Here is a 22,416-nt window from a genome sequence, read left to right on the forward strand (position 1 = left end):
TCTATTTTATTGCCATTTATACCCCCATTATTTACTTTTTACTTTTTAAATTCGATCTCAATTCTGTACACTGCTGCTGGAATTTAAATTGTCCTGAGGGAACTCTCCTTAAGGAATCAATAAAGTATTATCTATCTCTCTATCTATCTATCTCTTTATTGAGAGCACCGGGATAAAAGCCACACCCACAAAAGTTTAGAAGAAAAAAAGTACTTTATCATATATTAGCTGCAACAGAATAAATGTATATGTTGCAAAATGATTTATGAGTTACAGTAGGATTCTGTAAATGTTTATTTATATATGAATTATAAATATTTATATTTAATTTTTTCCAAACAGTGTCTGTAAGACGGCAGTAAAACAGCCGATCAAACAAAACAGAAGTCATCGTCATGGACCCACTAGCTGCGGAAGCTAGCTCTCCAATCAGCTTTACAGACTGAAAACCTCCACGGTGACATCTTGGTGAATTTACTGAGGCATTTTTGAAACTGAAACAACAAAAAAAGTATAACGTTGTAAGTTAATAATAATAACACAGACACTCAAAAACGCATATTAGCTCATGCTATCAACGTTAGCGTCAGTACATTACGATAGATTTTAGAAATATGCATGAAAACACTATTACAGACTTCACACATGGGACAGTTTAGTAAGTATAAACCGTTTTAGTTATACTGTTAAACTTACAAACGTTGCTTGGAGTTATGAATGACGAATCCATACGAGTAAATTCGCTACGGACGGCTAAAAGACTGAACGGCACTCCGGTTGAAAAAAAATAAAAATAAAAGCGATAAATGTAAGGACACTGCAGCACCTGCAGTGAGCGAACTTGTCCAAAAGATGGCGCCATAGCACAAACAATTAAAACTATTAAATTATTTTTATAATGGCCGCGAGCGAAGAAAACTCCATAAATTATATGCCCCGTTTTATAAGCTGCAGGGTTCAAAGTGTAGGAAAAAAGTAGTGGCTTATAGTCCGAAATTTACAGTAGTTTGTTACATGTAATGTGTGGCCGTACAACAAGACCAGGGGTGTCAAAGTCGTTTTCTTGGAGAACCATATTGCAATTATGGCTTCCCTCAAAGGGCTGCTTGTAACCGTGAATATTTATGAATATAAACTTATAATAACCTTGTTACCCAATTTGCATTGGCAACCTATTTTATTTTATTGTTATAACTTTTTTTGATTATAAACACATTTAACCAGAACGTGCTTTATTATTTTCAGCCTTTCGCAGGCCACAGTAAAGAATGTGGCGGGCCATAACCAATGATTTAGCGGGCCTTGAGTTTGACATCCGTGCCGTAGACGAAAACAGGGCAATATTTTGGTTTTCATACGAAAAGTGGGGAAATCAACAACCAAAACATCACTATAGTGTACAAAATAATTGTCCATACGCTTGCAGTTATGTTGACAACCTGGCAGTAATCTGTATGAATTTTTTAGCATATACAAATTTTCGTTTTTATATTTATTTCCACCAGCCAATTGCAAAACGTGTTTTCTTTGAGGGCCACATTGCAGTGTGGCTGCCTTCAGAGGGCCGCTTGTAACAGTGAGTGCATGAATATAAATGAAGAACCGCCTCATTATATTATTACACAATTGATTTTTCATTTGATTATTAGATTTTTGTACCTACAGATTTAAGGATGACTTGGTGACAAGCAAATATTTAAGCTTTTATTTATATTTTTACAAATAAATTGTAATATGGTATAGGCCAGGCCTTGTCAATTATTTTGACTCGGGGGGCCAAATTTGGAGAAAAAAATTTGTATGTGGGCCGGTATATCGGATTTTTAGGAACACTAATACAAAACCTCACAATAATGTCTGATTGAATGCTAAAAACGTTATGACAGACCGCCTTAAAAAACGGAATAGAATTTTCAATTTTTTTACTGAATGAGACACCCAGAATGTACACGACAATAAAGAATGTGAAAAACAACCCCACACCATAATTCCTCCTCCACCAAATTTCACACTCGGCACAATGCAGTATGAAATGTACCGTTCTCCTTGCAACTTCCAAACCTCTGACTCCTCTCAGTCAGTTTACGTGACCTACCACTTCCTGGCTGAGTTGCTGTTGTTCCCAAACTCTTCCATTTTCTTACAATAAAGCCGACAGTTGACTTTGGAATATTTAGCAGCGAGGAAATTTCACCACTGGATTTGTTGCACAGGTGGCATCCTATGACAGTTCCACGCTGGAAATCACTGAGAGCGACCCATTCTTTCACAAATGTTTGTAGAAACAGTCTCCATGCCTAAGTGCTTGATTTTATACACCTGTGGCCGGGCCAAATGATTAGGACACCTGATTCTGATCATTTGGATGGGTGGCCAAATACTTTTGGCAATATAGTGTGTGTGATCGTCAATGCCAATCTGTTTTCTGAATGTTGGCTATCAGCTAATTATGTGTCTCCATACAGAGTGTGTAGACACAAGAGGACTATAAAGGCAAAAATTACAATATTTAAATTAGAAGTGGAGGTAGTTTTTAAACAGACAATATTACTCAACATAAATACATTTTAAAATGCACAGTTAACGTATGTGATCGTTATCGTTATCGGCCAATCCATACTTGCCAACCTTGAGACCTCCGATTTCGGGAGGTGGGGGGTAGTCGTGGTCCGGGGGTTGTGGTTGGGGGCGTGGTTAAGAGGGTAGGAGTATATTTACAGCTAGAATTCACCAAGTCAAGTATTTCATATATATGTATATATATATATATATATATATATATATATATATATATATATATATATATATATATATATATATATATATATTTATTTTATTATATATATATATATATATATATATATATATATATATATAAATAAGAGAAATACTTGAATTTCAGTGTTCATTTATTTACACATATACACACACATAACACTCATCTACTCATTGTTGAGTTAAGGGTTGAATTGTCCATCCTTGTTCTATTCTCGGTCACTATTTTTCTAACCATGCTGAACACCCTCTCTGATGATGCATTCTGCTTCGTCTCCTTGTTGTGTGCGCAGTTGTGCACTGCACTCTCTAAAAGCCGTAGATGTTATTGTCACATAAGCATGTACAGTAGATGGCAGTATTGTCCTGTTTAAGAGTGTCACAACATTGCTGTTTACGGCAGACGAACTGCTTTACGGTAGACGAAAACGTGACTGCTGTTGTTATGTGTTGTTACCGCGCTGGGAGGACGTTAATGAAACTGCCTAACAATAAACCCACATAAGAAACCAAGAACTCGCCCTCGATCATTCTACAGTTATAACGTGATTGGGCAGGCACGCTGTTTATATTGTGGGAAAGCGGACGTGAAAACAGGCTGTCGACACGTCTCTCAGGTCCACCTGAATTTCGGGAGATTTTCGGGAGAAAATTTGTCCCGGGAGGTTTTCGGGAGAGGCGCTGAATTTCGGGAGTCTCCCGGAAAATCCGGGAGGGTTGGCAAGTATGGGCCAATCCCACTCATTTAAAACCATGATCAGAACAGTCCCAGCAGTAATGTGGTTTCACTGTGCATTTGGGAAGTACGTGGGAAAGACTGGCTATGACAGCACCAACGGGCATGTCAGAACCCACAAGTTCTGGGAACACCAATATCTCCCACCTACACGTTCCATTTGATCGCTGCAACCGCACATATACATCATCTGGTGCCACGTGAAAGACCGCCGGCTGCATGGAATGACAGCTGCAACCCGAGAAAGAGCTAAATTCCACAAAAAAATGTGCCAAAAGTTCATTTGATCTTCTTTTTTTTTCGGTGGGTTGCACCGAGGTTCTAGGTGCTGGCTAACTACTGAATAATAGTTTTGTGTCTGTGGCTGAAAAGAAAAGTCTGCGGAGGCGGCAGATTTCTTGATGCACCTCGAGCGAAACAAGCAACAGTAGCACAGAGAAGGTGAAATAGGCATAGGTGAAAGGAACATACAAGTGCACAAAGTGTGAAGAGTACAGTTAATGACTAGCATCATGCTACTTTGTACTTATGCATTTGCAAAGTTTTAAGAATGTTCCAAGTAGTAAACTTTCCATGGTAGTTAATGGAAATGGAAATATATTGAAATGTACTCAAATCATCCAATCCAATCCCCTTTATTTATACAGCACTATTAACAACGTATCTGTTTCCAGAGTGCTGCTCATAAAAAGAAACAATAAAAAAAGTAATGGAAATACAGGCATTTGTAATAAAACTAATCAATACAATATAATAAAACAATAAAAGACAAATTCATAAAATAGAATAAAACAATAAAAGACAAATCAATAAAATAGAATAAAAACAATAAAAGACACAGAGGACCACAAAACTCACGCCGATTTAAAAGCCGGAGAATAAAAGTGGGTTTTAAGCTGAGACTTAAAACATTCAACTCTCACATTTACCAACAAAAATTAGCATTATGCAAATGAGCATAAAATCAATCATCAATAAATCAATCAAAGTTTACTTATATAGCCCTAAATTACGAGTGTCTCAAAGGGCTGCACAAGCCACAACGACATCCTCGGCTCAGATCCCACATCAGGGCAAGAAAAAACTCAACCCAATGGGATGACAATGAGAAACCTTGGAGACCCCACCCCCCTCCCCAAGATTAGAGGCCTGCCAAATATATTACACTATATACATCCATTCATACATTATATTACCGTATTTTTCGGAGTATAAGTCGCACTGGAGTATAAGTCGCACCTGCCGAAAATGCATAATAAAGAAGGAAAAAAACATATATAAGTCGGCCAAACTATGAAAAAAAACTGCGACTTATAGTCCGAAAAATATAGAACTTAACATTTTTTTCATGTAAAAAAAACCCATAGATTTTTAAGGCATGGCTACTATTGTTTTGTTTTGTAGTAGTAGCGACTTCCTCCCGGTCAACTTCCTTTGTTTTCCCTTTAGCGAACTGCGCATGCAAGTGACGTCGAGGCCACATTGGGGCCACATGCGTGTTGACATGGGAGTTGTTATGTGTGTAGGAAGGAGTTGACGGCACAGAACCACAAGGGGAAAGCAAAGCTCTATGTACTTATTATATATATGATAATAAACCATAAATAATATCACCAAACAATACTATAAATTAAACCGGGGGAAATGGAGTGTGACTAGATCCAAGGTGTGTGTGTGACTATGTGTATTACCGTGATGTGTTGGGCGAGAGGAGGGACAAAGCAGGAAGGCAGTCCGTGGGAAGGCAGAGAGTTGGGGGCTATGCGGGGCGAAGAAGGTCCGTGTCCATGTGAGGGGTCAAGATCCAAGGGAGCAGCCAGAGAACCAGAGAGGACTAACAAGGAAGACGAGACGCACAGCTTGCCACGCAGGAGCGGGGATTTAGGTACTAACAGAAGATTACGTTCTGGCCCAGATCCTTGGGTCCACTGGTCTTTATACTGCTCGCCCTCATCAGACCCAGGTGTGCTGATTGCTGATGGACTGACAATATGACCTGGTCCCTAAAAAGAGCTCAGCAGCGCATGCACTTTTTGTGTCGGATGAAAAAAGCAAAGCTCACTCCCCCCATTCTCACCACATTCTACAGAGGCACTATAGAGAGCCTATTGACCAACAGCATCTCTGTCTGGACTGGAGCCTGCAATGCCTCAGACTGGAAGTCTCTGCAGAGAGTGGTGAGGACGGCGGAAAAGATCATCAGGATTCCTCTTCCTCCTATCCAGGAGATTGCAAAAAGCCGCTGCCTGACCAGGGCTCAGAAAATCTGCAGAGACTCCTCCCACCCCCACCAAGGACTGTGTTCACTGCTGGACTCTAGAAAGAGGTTCCGTAGCCTCCGTAGCAGAACCTCCAGGTTCTGTAACAGCTTCTTCCCTCAGGCCGTAAGACTCTTGAACGCATCATAATAATCCCCTCAATTCCCCCCCAAAATGGATTAACTGGCTGGAATATAAAGACAATATAACATACATCCATAAACGTGGATGCATATGCAAAAGTGCAATATATATATCTGTACAGTCATCTATTTATTTATATCTGCACCTTATTGCTCTTTTATCCTGCACTACAACGAGCTAATGCAACGAAATGTTGTTCTTATCTGTACTGTAAAGTTCAAATTTGAATGACAATAAAAAGGAAGTCTAAGTCTAAAGGAGATGGAGATGAGCAGCCGTGGGTGTGTCCCGAGGTGCCCTCCGAGGGGCTCAATGAAGAATGCGCAGTGGCATGCGCTTACGCCGTAACAGGAGTCTGATAAAAAATCACATTTTATTTGCAGTGTAAACAGTCAGGTGGAAAAAAATCTGATTAAAAACACAATCAGATCTGGGCCACCTTGGCCTGCAATGTAAACGTAGTCCTTTTGTGGTATAAAAGTAACTGAATCAGTAACTTGTATCCTGAGCCTGGCAGCAAAACAAACCATTTGTTACCTTATTAAAATAAAAAAAAGTTGAGGAGTCCTGACAAAAGTGTTGCTTTGGCGGGATCCTCCCTAATCTTGTTGAGAACTGCCATGGTTTACAAGCTTGCAATTTCGCTTTTATGACTTCATAACGGCAGCCACAGCTGCCGCCTCTATCTGCTCAAATGGCGCTAATCGGTGCCCTATTTTTTTTTTTTTTGGAGCTACCACAGTAGCATCAGTTTGAAGCTTGACAAAAGGGATTTGCCGAATGACATATCTCTTTTGCTGTAGGTGCCTGTTGTAGCTTGGAATGGGCACCAAAACCCGGTTCTGTATTAGCACCGGTGCTGATTTACACAGTAGTAACTGGACCAAAAAAAAGAAGAAGCTATTGATGCCTTATTCCAGTGAATGCATTGATTGATTGATTGAAACTTGTATTAGTAGGTTGCACAGTGCAGTACACATTCCGTACAATTGACCACTAAATGGTAACACCCCAATAAGTTTTTCAACTTGTTTAAGTCTGGGTCCACTTAACTTGATTCATGATACAGATATATACTATCATCATAATACAGTCATAACACAAGATAATCATCAGAGTATATACATTGAATTATTTACATTATTTACATTATTTACAATCCGGGGGGTGGGAAAAGGGGGGGGGGGGGTAGGTTTGGTTGATATCAACACTTCAGTCATCAACAATTGCATCATCAGAGAAATGGACATTGAAACAGTGTAGGTCTGACTTGGTAGGATAGATTCAGATTCATCAACCTGCAACAAATACAGTAAATTCCGGACTATAAGCTTCTACTTTTTTCCTACACTTTAAACTGCGCTGCTTCTAAAACGGTGCAGCTAATTTATGGATTTTTCTTCCCGAAAGTGTAACCCTGTCTATTTATTTTCGTCGTCTAAGCTGTTCTTGCGTGCGTCATTACGTCACGCGGTCACGTGACTTAACGCGGCTGTCAGACGAGCATAAAACCCGGAAGTCGGCTGCTACCGGTGAGAGCGAGAGGAACACACTGTGTGAGGTTGTTGCAGGAGCCGACTACCGGAGCCGTGGGTCGTCCGCGGAAGTGTTTGAGAGTGATTTATCTGCGGAATTGGCCAGGTTGGATGGCGAGCTTAGAGCCATGAACTAGAGTCTGAAGCTTTATGCCTGGAACCGAACTACCTGAACCGAATCCACCCAACCGAACCCCGGGCTGGTAGGAGGCTTCTCAGCAGCCGCCCTCTGTTTTTCCCTTCTTTTTGCCAAAACGCAACAAGTTCATTGCGGTCCTTCTGAACCTTCACTTTTTCCCCGTCCCTTCACTAAAACCCCTCTGGACACTGCCACCACAACGTGGACTTAGCGGGGCCGTTTAATGAACTATGAATTTGTGTTGCGCTCATACCATCGTTGGTAAAAAACAAGGACTAAATCAAGTATACTGATATTGTAAATAACTGAACGTTGTGTGAATTGATGTATATGTGAATGGCCATTTGATTTTACATGTTTAATGTTGTTTGTTATTTTTCCTATTATTCTTTAATACAATTTGGTACCACTTAAACATAAATCCTGTGTTTAGTCTTTATTACTCCCTATTCCTAGAGCTGAGTTTAGTTTCTTCTGATCTAGCCCAGACATATCATTCACTATTCTACTTAGTACTTGTACAGTGCTTTATTAGAGTAACATACAGGTTACAAAAGGCTATAATGTTTTGATTTCAACAAATAGTTTTCAACCGACACTGAAAAGGTGTGTTATTGTTTGTGCTATATCGCCATCTTTTGAACGAGTTTGCTTACTTCAGGTGTACACATTTAGTGAATTGAACCGGAAGTACAAGTGCCGTTCCGTTTTCTAGTCGTCCGTAGCTTTTCTGCTCGTATGGATTCATCATTTATCACTCCGAGCAAAGTTTGTAAGTTTTACGATACAACTAAAACCCTCTCAGTGGCCTAGTGGTTAGTGTCCGCCCTGAGATCGGTAGGTTGTGAGTTCAAACCCCGGCCGAGTCATACCAAAGACTATAAAAATGAGACCCATTACCTCCCAGCTTGGCACTCAGCATCAAAGGTTGGAATTGGAGGTTAAATCACCAAAAAAAACGCTGCTGCCCACTGCTCTCGTCACTTCCCAGGTGGTGAACAAGGGGATGGGTCAAATGCAGAGGACAAATTTCACCGCACTGTGTGTGTGTGTGACAATCATTGGTACTTTAACTTTAACTTAACTTTAACTTTAACTTAACTTAACTTTAATTCATACTTACTGAAGCGTCCCATGTGTGATGTCTGTGTTTCCATGCATATTGTACATGCTATCGTAATTAGGGCTGTCCGATAATGGCTTTTTGCCGATATCCGATATTCCGATATTGTCCAACTCTTTAATTACCGATACCAATATCAACCGATATATACAGTCGTGGAATTAACACATTATTATGCCTAATTTGGACAACCAGGTATGGTGAAGATAAGGTACTTTTTTTTAAAAATTAATAAAATAAGATAAATAAATTAAAAACATTTTCTTGAATAAAAAAGAAAGTAAAACAATACAAAAACAGTTACATAGAAACTAGTAATTAATGAAAATGAGTAAAATTAACTGTTAAAGGTTAGTACTATTAGTGGACCAGCAGCACGCACAATCATGTGTGCTTACGGACTGTATCCCTTGCAGACTGTATTGATATATATTGATATATAATGTAGGAACCAGAATATTAATAACAGAAAGAAACAACCCTTTTGTGTGAATGAGTGTAAATGGGGGAGGGAGGTTTTTAGGGTTGGTCCACTAATTGTAAGTGTATCTGTAAGGGTTATGTTGATTTAATAAAAAAAATAAATAAATAAAATAAAAACGATACCGATAATAAAAAAAAAACGATACCGATAATTTCCGATATTACATTTTAACGCAATTATCGGCCGATAATATCGGAATGTACTCAAGCTTGCGTCGTTAGCATGTACTAATATACTAAGTGTTTTGTTACACTTTTGTTAATTCACCAAAACGTCACAGAGGACTTCCATCCCATCCATTTTCTACTGCTTGTCCCTTTCGGGGTCGCGGAGGGTGCTGGAGCCTATCTCAGCTGCGTTCAGGCGGTAGGATTAGCTGATTGGAGAGTTAGCTCCCGCAGCTAATGGGGTCCATGATGATGACTTCTGTTTTGTTTGATCAGTCGTTTTGTTTCACTGCCGTGTTACAGGCACCGTTTGGAAACAATTAAGGTATGTAAATAAATAAGCATTTAGAAAATATTTCTCTGTTAATAACTTATTTCACAACTTATATATATGCGGCTTATAGTCCACTGCGGCTAATATATGGAAAATATATTATTTTGTCCTAAAATTTTGTGGGTGCAACTTGTATACCGGTGAGCTTTATAGTCCGGAAAATAAGGTACACGGCGGTGAAATTGTGCAAGTAAGATTATTTTAAGTCCTAAAAGAAGCACACAACACCCCTCATAACACCATTAGCATCGCAGCGCTAGGCTAGCCAGTAGTAACAACAACAACAACAACAGCCCAGCACTTCCTCATTATGCACCAATGACGGTTACGGCGAGCAAGGTTGCGTTCAGGAAGACTCAGAATTTTTAAATCCAACACTACAGTTCACGTAACTCGTTTTTCGCACGTTTTCTATGTTCTGTATTGCTGCAATAATTACGGCAATTTTTTTAGATGTAATTTCTCATTTTAGAATGTATGACTTAGTTATTATTAAATATACATTATTAAATTACCGGCACAAGAAATAAAAAAATTAAAAAAAAACATTTTTATTGTTTTTATTTTTTATTAAATCAACATAAAAAGCACAATATATACATTATATATCAATATAGATCAATACAGTCTGCAGGGATACAGTCCGTAAGCACACATGATTGTATTTCTTTATGAAAATAAAGAAATACTAAATATTAAAAAAAAAAAATTATAATAATATAATAATATAATATAATTTATATATAATATATTATTTTTGTATTTTTTGTAAAAATTGTTTTGTAAAAATAATATAATATAATAATATAATCAAAAAATATATATATATATATATGTCCGTGGGACACATTTTTAAGCGTTGACTGGTCCGCAGCTACAAAAAGGTTGGGGACCACTGGTCTATACAACTTGAATGCCATAAAAATATATATATATATATATTTTTTTTAATTTTGTGTTTTGTTTTATTTTTTTATGGTACCAGTTTGGACACTGTTTTTTAAGGTACCAATTTTGTACTCGTATTGGTTGATATGTTAACAATACCCCTGCATAGTTGGAACAGAGGTCACTTGCTCAGTCTCAGTGACCAAAAATGCCCTGCAAAATGAGAGATAAATGCTGCAGAACTGGACAATGAACTAAATGCCTTGAGCTGTCAGACTATTCTCCAGCGTGGCTCTCAAGGCTATGGGAAGTGTACTTTTACAAAACTTACACACTGGCTTTTCTACCGCTTGTCTCTCTCGGGGTCGCAGGGATGCTGGAGCCCATCCCAGTCGCCATCTCATCACAGGGCCAACACAGATAGACATTCACACTTACATTCACACACTAGGGCCAATTTAGTGTTGCCAATCAATCTATCCCCAGACACCGAGCACGGGGATTGAACTCAGGACCTTCTTATTGCGAAACAACCCCATGACCACCATGCTGCCGTTTTCGTAACACTGTCAACATGAAGATACCCTGGACTTGTCAGTGTCTTTTTTCTTACTCTCTCAATAGAGGAACTCACCTGAAGGAATCAATAAAGTACTATCTATCTATCTAAAATAACTGCACAATCTAACTCTACAGTAACTTACAGTACACTCCCTTAGTGCTGGCGAATGAAAAGGAGGGAGATAAGTCATTTTTATTTAGTATGTGCAATGATTACCGTATTTTCCGGACGATAGAGCGCATTGGGATATAAGCCGCACCCACGATATTTTAGAATAAAAAAAAATATTTTTTCATATATTAGCCGCACTGCTAAGCTGCAGATATATAAATTGTGAAATTAGCTATTTACACAGAAATATTCTGTAAATGTTTATTTACCTCCGCCTTCCGCCCGATTGTAGCTGAGATAGGCTCCAGCGCCCCCCGCGACCCCAAAGGGAATAAGCGGTAGAAAATGGATGGATGGATGGATGTTTATTTACCTACCTTAATTGTTTTCCAACGGTGCCTGTAAACGGCTAATCAAACGAAGCAGAAGTAATCGTCATGGACCCGCTAGCTGCGGAAGCTCGCGCTCCACTCCGCTAAACAGACTCAAAAACTCCACGGTCACATCTTGGTGAATTTCCCGAGGAATTTGTGAAACTGAAACTATCAAAACGTGGACTATGGCAGCGCAAATTGCTGCGCGGAATGCTTTCTCAGAATGCAAAACAAGTAGACTGGACTTGGCGTGAAGGTAAAGACATATTTATTTTTGCACTTAACAAGGCGGTAGGACAAACTTGTCTAAGAAAACAAAACTAGCACTTGGGCAAAAACTATGAACATGAAATAAATAACACTTGCTAACTGACATGAATAAACAAACCCTTACTTGAAAAGCATGGAACTGTGGCATGGAACACGTAATCAATGGAATAACAGGGATAACAGAGTCAATGTCGCCAGACCGACTGCCTGGCAACTACAAGCATAAATACTGGTGACATGATTAGTGAAAACAGGTGCGTGACTCAAAATATGAAAACGTGAAGCAGGTGGAACTAATGGTAGTCATGGTAACAAAACAAGCAAGAGTGCACAACCAGGAAAATGGCCAAACAAAAACATGATCAACAGACATGACAGAAACAAAACAGAAATAATGCCATTATAAGGTAATAATACGAAAACAGACACGCGCAAACATTTTAGTGTATTAGCTAATGCTAACGACACTAGCTTAATTACATTACGATAGCGCATACAAATATGCATGAAAAACACTCCTACAGACATCACCCGTGGGACGATTTAGTAAGTGTAAACAGTTTTAGTTATATTGTAAAACATGCAAACATTGCATTTAGTGTTGAATGAAGAATCCATACGAGTAAAATTGCTATGGACGATTAGAAGACGCATTGGCCTTGTTGAAAGCACTAAAAACAAATATTATTTATGTATTTTATATTTGTATGCTTACTATGGTATATTATTTATTCATTATTTATTTATTCACTGTTCTGTTACAGAGAACAAGGAAATTGGATAAAATTGCTATGGTATGAAAAGGGGTAGGATTAAATAAGCTCATCTTTTTCCTACTCCTTTCCGGACGTGCTGTAATGAAACAACTGGAAATATGTGATGCATTACATTGTATTGTATGCATGTTCCAAGTAAACTGAAACTGAACTGAACTGAACTAAATGGAAGGACACTGCAGCACCTTCAGTGAGCAAATTTGTCCAAAAGGTGGCGCCGTAGCACAAACAATAAATCATCCTTTCACTGTTTTTTTGTTTTTGCTGGTCTCTTTATTATTATTATGGCCGTCAGCGAAGAAAAAGCAATTCATTCGCTGCTCCTTCTTATAAGCCACAGGGCTCAAAGTGTAGGAAAAAGTAGCTACTTATAGTCTGGAATTTACTGCTTTCCTTTACCCTCTGTGTAACACAGTAGTGTTACACAGAGAGTTACTATGCCCACATCCCTTAAACCAGTGTTTTTCAACCATTGTGCCGAGGCACACTAGTGTATCGTGAGATTTTGTCTGGTGTGCCATGGGAGATGATGTAATTTCACCTAATTGGGTTAAAAATATTTTTTGCAAACCAGTAACTATAATCCGCAAATGTGTTGTTGTTTAGTGTCTGTGCTGTCTAGAGCTTGGCAGAGTAACCGTGTAATACTCTTCCATATCAGTAGTTGGCAGCAGGTAGCTAATTGCTTTGTGGATGTTGGGAACATGGTTTGTCGTGATCACAATATGCAGACGACAGCGGGAGGCAGTGTGCAGGTAAAAAGGTATCTAATGCTTAAACCATAAATAAACAAAAGGCGAGTGCCGCTAAGAAAAGGCATTGAAGCTTAGGGATGGCTATGCAAAACGAAACTAAAACTGAACTGGCTGCAAAGTACAAACCCTGTTTCCATATGAGTTAGGAAATTGTGTTAGATGTAAATATAAACGGAATACAATGATTTGCAAATCCTTTTCAACCCATATTCAATTGAATGCACTACAAACACAAGATATTTGATGTTCAAACTCATAAACTTTTTTTTTTTTTTTTGCAAATAATAATTAACTTAGAATTTCATGGCTGCAACACGTGCCAAAGTAGTTGGGAAAGGGCATGCTCACCACTGTGTTACATCACCTTTTCTTTTAACAACACTCAATAAACGATTGGGAACTGAGGAAACTAATTGTTGAAGCTTTGAAAGTGGAATTATTTCCCATTATTGTTTTATGTAGAGCTTCAGTCGTTCAACAGTCTGGGGTCTCCGCTGTCGTATTTTACGCTTCATAATGCGCCACACATTTTCGATGGGAGACAGGTCTGGACTGCAGGCGGGCCAGGAAAGTACCCGCACTCTTTTTTTACGAAGCCACGCTGTTGTAACACGTGCTGAATGTGGCTTGGCATTGTCTTGCTGAAAAAAGACGGCGTTTAGATAGCACCATATGTCATCCAAAACCTGTATGTACCTTTCAGCATTAATGGTGCCTTCACAGATGTGTAAGTTACCCATGCCTTGGGCACTAATGCACCCCCATACCATCACAGATGCTGGCTTTTGAACTTTGCGTCGATTACAGTCTGGATGGTTCGCTTCCCCTTTGGTCCGGATGACACGATGTTGAATATTTCCAAAAACAATTTGAAATGTGGACTCGTCAGACCACAGAACACTTTTCCACTTTGCATCAGTCCATCTTAGATGATCTCGGGCCCAGAGAAGCCGGCGGCGTTTCTGGATGTTGTTGATAAATGGCTTTCGCTTTGCATAGTAGAGCTTTAACTTGCACTTACAGATGTAGCGACCAACTGTATTTAGTGACAGTGGTTTTCTGAAGTGTTCCTGAGCCCATGTGGTGATATCCTTTAGAGACTGATGTCGGTTTTTGATACAGTGCCGTCTGAGGGATCGAAGGTCACGGTCATTCAATGTTGGTTTCTGGCCATGCCGCTTACGTGGAGTGATTTCTCCAGATTCTCTGAACGTTTTGATGATATTATGGACCGTAGATGTTGAAATCCCAAAATTTCTTGCAATTGCACTTTGAGAAACGTTGTTCTTAAACTGTTTTACTATTTGCTCACGCAGTTGTGGACAAAGGGGTGTACCTCGCCCCATCCTTTCTTGTGAAAGACTGAGCATTTTTTGGGAAGCTGTTATTATACCCAATCATGGCACCCACCTGTTCCCAATTTGCCTGCACACCTGTGGGATGTTCCAAATAAGTGTTTGATGAGCATTCCTCAACTTTATCAGTATGTATTGCCACCTTTCCCAACTTCTTTGTCACGTGTTGCTGGCATCAAATTCTAAAGTTAATGATTATTTGCAAAAAAAAAAATGTTTATCAGTTTGAACATCAAATATGTTGTCTTCGTAGCATATTCAACTGAATATGGGTTGAAAATGATTTGCAAATCATTGTATTCCGTTTATATTTACATCTAACACAATTTCCCAACTCATATGGAAACGGGGTTTGTAAACAAAAACAGAATGCTGGACGACAGCAAAGACTTACAGCGTGTGGAGCAGCAGACGGCGTACATCCGTACATGACATGATAATCAACACCAAAATAGGAGCGCAAGACAAGAACTATAACACTACACACAGGAAAACACCAAAAAACTCAAAATAAGTCACGACATGATGTGACATAAGTACACTTACTTTGAGACAAGAGCTATAGTGATGCATGGTTTGTTATGGTTTGAATTCATATCCAACAATTGCGAGAACGTCTTCTTACTGTCAATATCGGCTGCCGAGTTTCATTTTTTTAATGTTTTCTGCTGGTGGTGTGCCTCTGGATTTTTTCAATGAAAAAAAAAAGTGCCTTGGCTCAAAAAAGGTGGAAAAACACTGCCTTACACACACATGTGCTCCTTTGTCAAACTGGCCCGCAACCAATCCTTATTCACCTTATCTCATCTTTCTGCAGCAAACAGTGCGTCCCACCTTCTTCGCCAGGAAGTTCGAAGCCAGCGTGAACCAGGAGATAGTCAACCATCTGGACGCCTACCTGTTTGGACCGTTTCCAACAGGAACACCGGGCCTAAACTCTTACTGGGAAAACGCGTACGACGAGCCAGATGGTGTGGCCAGTCTGTCTGACACACAGCTCACCTACTACCATTCCTTCGCAAGATTGGGCTTGGCCCGCGCGGCTGCCTCGCTGCAGGGCAACCCGATGGATCACAGCTGCAGGTAAGATTTTCGCAGACACACACAAACACACACCATTGAACACACACAGGTCTATTGATGTAAATCTGTTCGATACGATGGTTGTAATTTGCAGTGGTGCTGAACTGCACCGCATCATGTTGAGGGTTTTTCACACTCCAAAACCTTACACCAAAGGACACATACAGAAGAGTTGAAGTATAGGGACCACTTTATTGATTTTGTACATGCTACAACTAATCCAATGTCGGACAATATATGCTAAGCGAACTGAACAAAACATGTTGGTGGAGAAGATAAATTAGAATATGCAAAGGTTCAATACAAAGATGCTTTAGGCCTAAAAATGGCCCCTAATTGTCCCTTAACTGGTTTGCTTCTCCCATTACATTGAGTTGTTTTATGTCTATAGTGCAGGGGTCGGCAACCCAAAATGTTGAAAGAGTCATATTGGACCAAAAATAAAAAACAAAAATCTTTCTGGAGCCGCAAAAAATTTAAAGTATTATATAAGTGTTATAATGAAGGCAACACATGATGTAAGTGTCTATATTATGGATGCAAAACAATAATAATTGTTTTTAAAAGTGCAATACATTTTCATAACATGGTCACTACTGCCTAGTTTCTCTTGTTATATTCTTATTTTTGCTGTTATATTTTTATTCTTATTGTTGCTTTTTATTTGTTATTCTAATTGTTATATTTTCTATTTTATTTCCATTTAAACCAGCAATTTAAAATGTTTACTTTTCAAATTCGTTCTCAATTTTGTACACTGCTACTGGAATTTAAATTTTCCTGAAGGAACTCTCCTGAAGAATAAATAATTATTACATTTTAACAGAAGTGTAGATAGAACATGTTCAAAGAGAAAGTAAGCAGATATTAACAGTAAATGAACAAGTATATTAATAATTAATTTTCTACCACTTGTCCTTAATAATTTTGAAAAAAATATGACACAATATGTTACTGCATACGTCAGCAGACTAATTAGGAGCCTCTGTTTGCTTACGTACTACTAAAAGACAAGTTGTCTTGTATGTTCACTATTTTATTTAAGGACAAACTTGCAATAAGAAACATATGTTTAACGTACCCTAAGATTTTTTGTTAGAATAAAGACAGTAATGCAATTTTTTGTGGTCCCCTTTATTTAGAAAAGTATCTAAATACATGTTGGTGTCAGGACAACAGTACAACAAACAAACAATTTTTGGTAAAAGCTGTATGTTAAATGCAGCTCATCTTTTGGAAATGTTTACATGTTGTAGGTGTACATTCAATTGTGTATTTAAACTCTCAAACCAAATCTCCATCAGTGTGGGAAGCCACTGTCTAACCCAGTGGTTATTAACCTTGTTGGAAGGTACCGAACCCCACCTGTTTCATATGTGCATTCACCGAACCCTTCTTTAGTGAAAAATATTATTATATATATTTTTTTTAAATTCAAGACAAAGTTGTATGTTTTTTTACTGGTGCACAAAATGAACCGTGCATGAACATCACCTTGTTCCAATATCAAAACCAACACAGTGCATGAACTCACAACAAATTACTGTCAGGTTCAAACACCGAACTATCTATTACACAAGACAAGAAGAAGGAATCAAGCAGAGACAAAGTTGAATTTTACTCATGAGGAGAGACGTATTGGGCTGTACACTCAGTTACAGTTTCTACCTACGCTCTAAGGCAGTGGTTCTCAAATGGGGGTACGTGTACCCCAGGGGGTACCGGTACTTGAAGGTATGCCAAGGGGTTTGTGAGATTTTTTAAAAATATTCTAAAAATAGCAACAATTCAAAATACCTTTATAAATATAAATAAAAACCTATCTTTTTTTCCAAATAGTTCAAGAAAGACCACTACAAATGAGCAATATTTTGCACTGTTTTACAATTTAATAAATCAGAAACTGATGACATAGTGCTGTATTCTACTTCTGTATCCCTTTTTTCAACCAAAAATGCTTTGCTCTGATTAGGGGGTACTTGAATTAAAAAAAATTACTGAAAAAAGGTTGAGAACTACTGCTCTAAGGTACAGTCCCACATGCTCCTCTATTTATTCGGGAGGTCCCTAGTTAACATCACTGAGGCTGCTTCTGAAGGGAGGTGTAATGCAAGCAGCCCCAGTAGACACACCACATGATTATTCAGAATGGAAATGTGCTGACACTCGTGATTTCGCCCTGTCTCTGTTTTGTCTGCGTTGAGGTACTCGATGTACGTCTTTGGCAGTCAGCAGGCAGGGTCTGGAAACAAACTGCTGACACGAGACAACTCGCAAAGCAAGATTACAAGTTGTGCCTTTGCACTGATAGAAAAGTACAACTTCAGTACTATAATAACTATAGCAACGGCCTTTAAGCATAAGAGTTGTGTGATAACTTATACATAATTATTCTTTTTTTACACACCCGCAAATCAGATGGAAATTTAAAGGGAACATTGTTTGGGGGTATCCATAACATGGTGATAGGGAGAAGTTTCTATTTACACGATGAGTTGGGTGTGTCTTGACCTTCGCCGAACCCCTGAGACCGACTCACTGAACCCCTAGGGTTCGGTCGAACCCAGGTTAAGAACCACTGGTCTAACCCAATGGGTCTGCTCAGAGCAATGACAGAGTGCCTCACTCAGCCATTACATTACTGGAGGACATGTCTGAATTCCCAAAGAAGGGTTTTTTGTTATGAAAAGAAAAAAAAACGTGTTGAATAAACAATTGAAAGATTTTGGCTTCATGCACTTCATTAAGCGTCTCCGCAACATATTGTGCTGAATAACATCTGGTCTCGAGCATTTTCGGATTAGCTTCCCTTTAGTTTATTTATGCGGTGATGAAACAGTAACAAATTAAAAACAGAATGCGGAGGTGTTAAATGGCAATTTCAATATGCCTGACAGAGAAAAAGCCTCCGACGTCAAAACAAAAGAGAAAGGGAAAGTAACACCTTTGTCGCATTGCAACATTAACATGAGATCTTGCATATGCTAGTGACTTCTCGCCTCTGTGTGGAAAATTCAAAGAAACTTAATTGGGGCACAACATTCGAGAGAAACTGTTTGAACAACATAAAAAGACACAGTTGCATCTGATCTGCAGTTGGTATTTATCCCAACTGCCAGTGTATATTTGACTCAGCAACTCTTCTATTTTTTTTTTTTTTTAGCTCTTTAAGTGAAGCATCACTTGTAAAGTCAAAAGCCTGTCAGTTGAAATGGTTTTCTCCCTGACTCGGTATGACAGGATGTCCAGTGTCATTGCTCGCTCTCTCCCCTGTTGCATTGTGGGCATTTTGTAACGTCCCAGAGGTAAAGCATACTACTGAGAGGAGGCATCCTTCCATCTGTCAAACTTTTAAAACATCCATCATCCGCTAATAGTCATGTAGTGCCTCAGGTAAAACGGTGGGCTAGATCAGGGTTTTTCAACCACTAATGTACCGTGAGATATTGTCTGGTGTGCCGTGGGAGATGATGTCATTTTACCTAATTGGGTTAAAAATATTTCTTACAAACCAGTAATTATAATCAGCAAATGTGCCGTTGTTGAGTGGCGGTGCTGTCTAGAGCTCGGCAGAGTAACCGTGTAATACTCTTCCTTATCAGTAAGTGGCAGCAGGTAGCTAATTGCTTTGTGGATGTCGGGAACATTGTTTGTCGTAATCACAATATGCAGGCAACAGCGGGAGGCAGGGTGCAGGTAAAAAGGTGTCTAATGCTTAAAGCAAAAATAAACAAAAGGCGAATGCCGCTAAGAAAAGGCATTGAAGGTTAGGGATGGCTATGCAGAACGAAACTAAAACTGAACTGGCTGCAAAGTAAACAAAAACAGAATGCTGGACGACAGCAAAGACTTACAGCGTGTGGAGCAGCAGATGGCGTCCACAAAGCACATCCGTACATGACATGACAATCAACAACAAAATAGGAAACATTACACACAGGAAAACACCAAAAAAATCAAAATAAGTCACGGCGTGATGTGACAAGTGGTGACAGTACACCAGTGACGTGCGGTGAGGTTGATGGCTGGTGAGGCACTGACTTCATCACAGTCAGATTTACAAACATATGAACCCTAAAGAGTATCTTATTCACCATTTGATTGGCAGCAGTTAACGGGTTATGTTTAAAAGCTCATACCAGCATTCTTCCCTGCTTGGAAATCACCAAAAATTATTCCCGGGCGCGGCGCCGCTACTGCCCACTGCTCCCCTCACCTCCCAGGGGGTGATCAAGGGATGGGTCAAATGCAGAGGACAAATTTCACCACACCTCGTGTGTGTGTGACAATCATTAGTACTTTAACTTAACTTTAACTTTACACATACAAACTGTAGCACACAAAAAAATCACATTTAATTAAAAAAAACTTTATTATGGTCTTACCTTTACTTATAAGTGCGGGAACAGTGGTGTTCGTGTTGGAGGAGTTGTGAATGAATGAAATATGAAATCCGTGCTGCAGTCTGCAGGTGTACCTAATGTTGTGTCCCTGCAGTCGTTGTTTTTGCACTTTTTGGCTTCTTGTTAAGTGACTTTTTTTTGGGTGGATTCGGTCTTGCACGTGGAGGGTTTGGGTGTGGGCTTTGGTTGGTGTGGCTCTCCCGTCGGGGGGTGCATTCTGCGGCGGGGGGTGCATTAACCGGCACCAGGAGGCGGGATTACGCGAGCCTCAGCCGGTGCGTCTTCGCAGCAGTTTTATGATTGCTAAGCACAAGAAATACGTTACACACATACAGTTGTTGACAAAATACACTGTACATTATATACCTCAGCTAACTAAACTATGGAAATGTATAATATAATTCATATAGCAATACAGTCTCACTGCACAGCAGGCCAGCAGTTAGCCGAGTCCGCAATCCATGTTGAGGCACAACTGAGTGACGTGCCTCAACTGGCTGCTGATCACCGCACCATCTCTTCTCAGTATTTGAATGGCAAATGTGAAAATTCAGCGATTTTGAATAAAAATAATCTAAAACTGGTGAAGTTAAATGGAAAATAACTTTATAGTATAATCACTGAATACATATAACAATTTAATGGATTTTTTTTCTTTTTACATTTTTTTTTCTTTCCATGATGACAGGTGAGGCCCCGCCTCACCTTCCTCCAGTGACAGCACGTCACTGCAGTACACCTACTTTGAGACAAGAGCTATAGTGATGCATGCTTGGTTATGGTTTGAATTCATATCCAACAATTGCGAGAACGACTTTTTACTGTCAATATCGGCTGCTGAGTTTATTTTTTTTAATGTTTTCTGCTAGTGGGGATTTTTCCAATGGAAAAAAATGTGCCTTGTCTCTAAAAAGGTTGAAAAACACTGGGCTAGATGACATCAAGGAAACGGTGCAGAGATGCTCGCTTTGCCACATTATAGGTACAACTGTACAGTTTTAATGAGATCCAATACAATAACTGTTCTTTATAAAAACAGACTTGAGCACACAATTAGTTTTACAATAAATGTTTATTAATAATGTTGTAATTGTTGACCCTTTCTAGTAACTAATTCCAACAACAATTCCCGCCTCAAAAAAATGTGGGCCACACTAATAGATTTATGTTCGCCCTTGTTCATAAAAACAGTACATTATAATCAGAGTGATCTGTGAAAACATTATACCGGTAGTTTGCTTTTTTAACTCTGTACAGGGCATTCAATCAATCGCAACTGGGCTGTTTGGTTTGTCTTAGACCCTGTCTACATTAAGCCGGATAACTCATTAAATGAATAATTATTTAGCCTAAGCCCCGTTTCGACCACACTAAATCATCGTTTAAGGTTCCCCGCCTTGGATAGTTTTTTTTACACGGGTAAGTGCGCCGTCTATTTCTTGAATCTCCGGCTCTTAGCTTTGTCTGGACTCATTGATCGTTTACAAACTAAGTTTGTAAACAAAAAGACCTCACACAGTAAGTGATGTCAGAAAGAACACGCCACAGCCAGCTTCATAATAAAGTGGTTTTGTAACTCGGAGCTAACCACTGGAAATATGAAGGCGAGTCTTCCAGACATGCCCTTGTTTCTCATTCCGTCTGTACAGACGCTTGTGGAAATCACACATGAATACAATGAGAAAGCAATTGCAGCTATTTGGGTTACAACACTTCTCAGACGGCAAGAGAACTTTTGAATGTGAGGGGGCAGGTGTGATTCTACTTACCGAAAAACTTTGTCCAATTGTCGAAGGAGAGACAACGAAAATGCGGGCTTTCGTGGATGTGATTACAAAAAGGTAGCGTGTGCTTTGTATTACCAGGGAAGACTACGGAAAACGACGAATGCTTTTGGACTGGCAAAGCAGACTGTATCAGTTATTGTCCGCCATGTATGTCGCGGTCCAGAGTATATAAAGTCACCAAAAACGAATGGACAATGAAGGTAAAGGCAGAAGAGTGAGGAGTGTTCTGACCAGATATCTAGATCCCTAGTTTGATTGTTCTTTATCACATTGTTTACTACAATAGAGCTCCACAGCACACTTGATTCCAGTTAATTGAAATACCACAGCACTGGATATTGTTCAGATAAGGTACTT

At 39.2% G+C, this 22,416-nt stretch overlaps 1 protein-coding gene across 1 annotated transcript in view; it reads left to right on the forward strand.

Moving 5' to 3' along the window:
- The window catches only part of xylt1 (xylosyltransferase I), a 351,330-nt gene that overhangs the window by 240,451 nt on the left and 88,463 nt on the right, over positions 1–22,416 (forward strand). Inside the window, exon 8 of the mRNA XM_061988256.1 lies at positions 15,604–15,869. Within this exon, the coding sequence (XP_061844240.1) occupies positions 15,604–15,869 (266 nt within the window). The remainder of the gene's footprint in view (positions 1–15,603; positions 15,870–22,416) is intronic.

This window comes from Nerophis lumbriciformis, linkage group LG27 (assembly GCF_033978685.3).
Source record: "Nerophis lumbriciformis linkage group LG27, RoL_Nlum_v2.1, whole genome shotgun sequence".
Classification (NCBI taxonomy): domain Eukaryota; kingdom Metazoa; phylum Chordata; class Actinopteri; order Syngnathiformes; family Syngnathidae; genus Nerophis; species Nerophis lumbriciformis.